Genomic DNA, 2,586 nt, shown 5'->3' with positions numbered 1-2,586 from the left:
AAAAAAAAAAAAAACCTCCACGACAACAAAAAAAAAATTCAGAATTGAAAAATTCAGAATTGAAAAATTCAGACGGCAAAAAAAAAATGGGCGAGCACAACCTGCTCAACCCGGGCTTCGTGGGGCCGCTCGTCAACATCCACACCGGAGACGCTTTTTACTTCCCGAATTTCCGCGCGTCCGGAGGGCAAATCCCGGGATTTTCGTCGCTCTCGTACCCGCGCAGGGACAACGTTTGCTCGCTGCCCTGGGGCTCGGGGGATCCGGGCTACCCCCAGCCCTACCTGGGCACCCCCGTCACCCTAAACCCGCCCTTCGGCGGCCCCAAAGCGCCCTACGAGCTCGGCCGCGCCGACGACGCCAAATGTTTCTATCGCGACAGCGACAAACGAGACGATCGAARCCGGGAGGGATCGCTGCTGGCGCTGGAGCCGCTGGCGGCCCCGGSGGGAGCGGCGAATTTGGGCAATTTCGGGAAATTCGAGTACCCGGGAGGCGGYGGAGAGGGGATGGCGCAGGATCCGCCCTCGTGTCAGTCCCTGGAGTCCGACTCGGGATCGTCGCTGCTCAACGAGGGCCACAAAGGGGACGCGCCGGGCTTGGTGTCACCGCTCGCAGCGGCCGGAGGAGGTGAGGAACTAAAAATGAGGGGTTTTGGGGGCTTTTGAGGGGTTTGGTGTCACCGCTCGGAGCGGGCGGAGGAGGTGAGGACACCAAAATTGGGATTTTTGGGGCTTCTGAGGGATTTTGGGGGGGTTTTGGGGGTGTTTGTCTCGGGAATTTGGGGTACGGAGGGCTTGGTGTCACCGCTCGGAGCGGGCGGAGGAGGTGAGGACACGAAAATTGGGGATTTTTGGGGTTTTCTGAGGGGTTTGGTGCCACCGCTCGGAGCGGGCGGAGGAGGTGAGGACACCAAAATTGGGATTTTTGGGGTTTCTGAGGGATTTTGGGGGGTTTTGGGGTGTTTGAGGGCTGTTTGTCTCGGGAATTTGGAGTACGGTGGGACTGCTGTCACCACAAAGGGGACGCGCCGGGCTTGGTGTCACCGCTTGGAGCGGGCGGAGGAGCTGAGGACACGAAAATGGGGGGTTTTGGGGCTTCTGAGGGGTTTTGGGGGGATTTGGGGTGTTTGTCTCGGGAATTTGGGGTACGGAGGGGTTGGTGTCACCTCTCGGAGGGGGCGGAGGAGGTAAAGTCCTGAAAAAGGCGATTTGGGGGGGTTTTGGGGGGTTTTGTGGGGTCCGGCAGGGTTGGTGTCACTGCTCACCGCGGGCGGCAGTTGTAAGGTCCCCAAAATGGGGATTTTTGAGGGGTTTCGGGGGGTTTTGGGGTCCGGCGGGGTTGGTGACACCGCTCCGAGGGGGCGGAGGAGGCGAGGTCCTAAAAACCCCTCAAGTTGGGGTTTTTAAGGGGTTTTGGGGGGGTTTGCCTCGGGCATTTGGGGTGGGAAGGGATTGGTGTCACCGCTCACCGCGGCGGAGGAGNGGGGTTTAAGGGGTGTTTCCCTTGGGATTTTGGGGTCCGGCGGGGTTGGTGTCACCCCTCGGAGGGGGCGGGGGAGGTGGGGTCCTAAAAATGGGGATTTTGAGGGGTTTTTGGGGTGTTTGTCTCAGGAATTTGGGGTGGGAAGGGATTGGTGTCACCATTCACAGCGGCGGAGGAGGTAAGGTCCTAAAAAAGGGGGGTTTTGGGGTTTTGTGGGGTTTTGGCGGTGTTTGCCTCAGGCATTTGGGGTCCGGCGGGGTTGGTGTCACCGCTCGGAGGGGGCGGAAGAGTTGAGGTCCCGAAAATGGGGATTTTGGGGGGTTTTTGGGGTGTTTGTCTCGGGAATTTGGAGTACGGTGGGACTGCTGTCACCGCTCACCGCGGGTGGAGGTGAGGTGTTGAAAATGGGGGTTTTTGAGGGATTTTTGGGGGTGTTTCCCTCGGGATTTTGGGGTCCAGCGGGGTTGGTGTCACCGCTCACAGCGGCGGAGGAGGTGAGGTCCCCAAAAAAGGGGATTTGGGGTTTTTTGAGGGGTTTGGGACGGGTTTGCCCCTCCTTGGGGTCCGACTCGGGATCGTCGCTGCTCAGCGAGGGCCACAAAGGGGACGCGTCGGGTTTGGTGTCACCGCTCGGAGCGGGCGGAGGAGGTGAGGTCCCGAAAATGGGGTTTTTTTTTGGATTTCTGAGGGGTTTTGGGGTCCGGCAGGGTTGGTGTCACCACTCGGAGGGGGCGGAGGAGGTGAAGTCCCGAAAATGGGGATTTTTGAGGGGTTTTGGGGTCCGGCGGGGTTGGTGTCACCGCTCAGAGGGGGCGGAGGCGGTAAGGTCCTAAAAAGCCCCTATAGTGGGGTTTTTTGGGGTTTACGGGATGTTTCCCATGGGAATTTGGGGCCGGCCGGGTTTGGTGTCACCTCTCGGAGGGGGCGGAGGCGGTGAGGTCCTAAAAATGGGGATTTTGAGGGATTTTTGGGGTGTTTGCCTCTGGAATTTGGGGTGGGAAGGGATTGGTGTCACCGCTCGGCGGGGGCGGAGGAGATGAAGTCCTAAATAAGGGATTTTTTGGGGTTTCCCTTGGGATTTTGGGGTCCGGCAGGGTTGGT

At 59.4% G+C, this 2,586-nt stretch overlaps 1 protein-coding gene across 1 annotated transcript in view; it reads left to right on the top strand.

The window, feature by feature from the left end:
* Window positions 1-86: 86 nt before the first annotated feature.
* HOXC12 (homeobox C12) overlaps window positions 87-2,586 on the top strand; it is a gene marked incomplete at its 3' end in the record, with an annotated part of 6,140 nt that continues 3,640 nt past the window's right edge. The window contains exon 1 of the mRNA XM_057388797.1: window positions 87-651. Coding sequence (XP_057244780.1) covers window positions 87-651 — 565 coding nt within the window. The remainder of the gene's footprint in view (window positions 652-2,586) is intronic.

The sequence above is a fragment of the Malurus melanocephalus genome, unplaced genomic scaffold (assembly GCF_030028575.1).
Source record: "Malurus melanocephalus ecotype Western Australia unplaced genomic scaffold, MMel_1.1 scaffold_2528, whole genome shotgun sequence".
In the NCBI taxonomy this organism is placed as follows: Eukaryota; Metazoa; Chordata; class Aves; order Passeriformes; family Maluridae; genus Malurus; species Malurus melanocephalus.
This window is presented reverse-complemented; position numbering and strand designations above follow the sequence as displayed.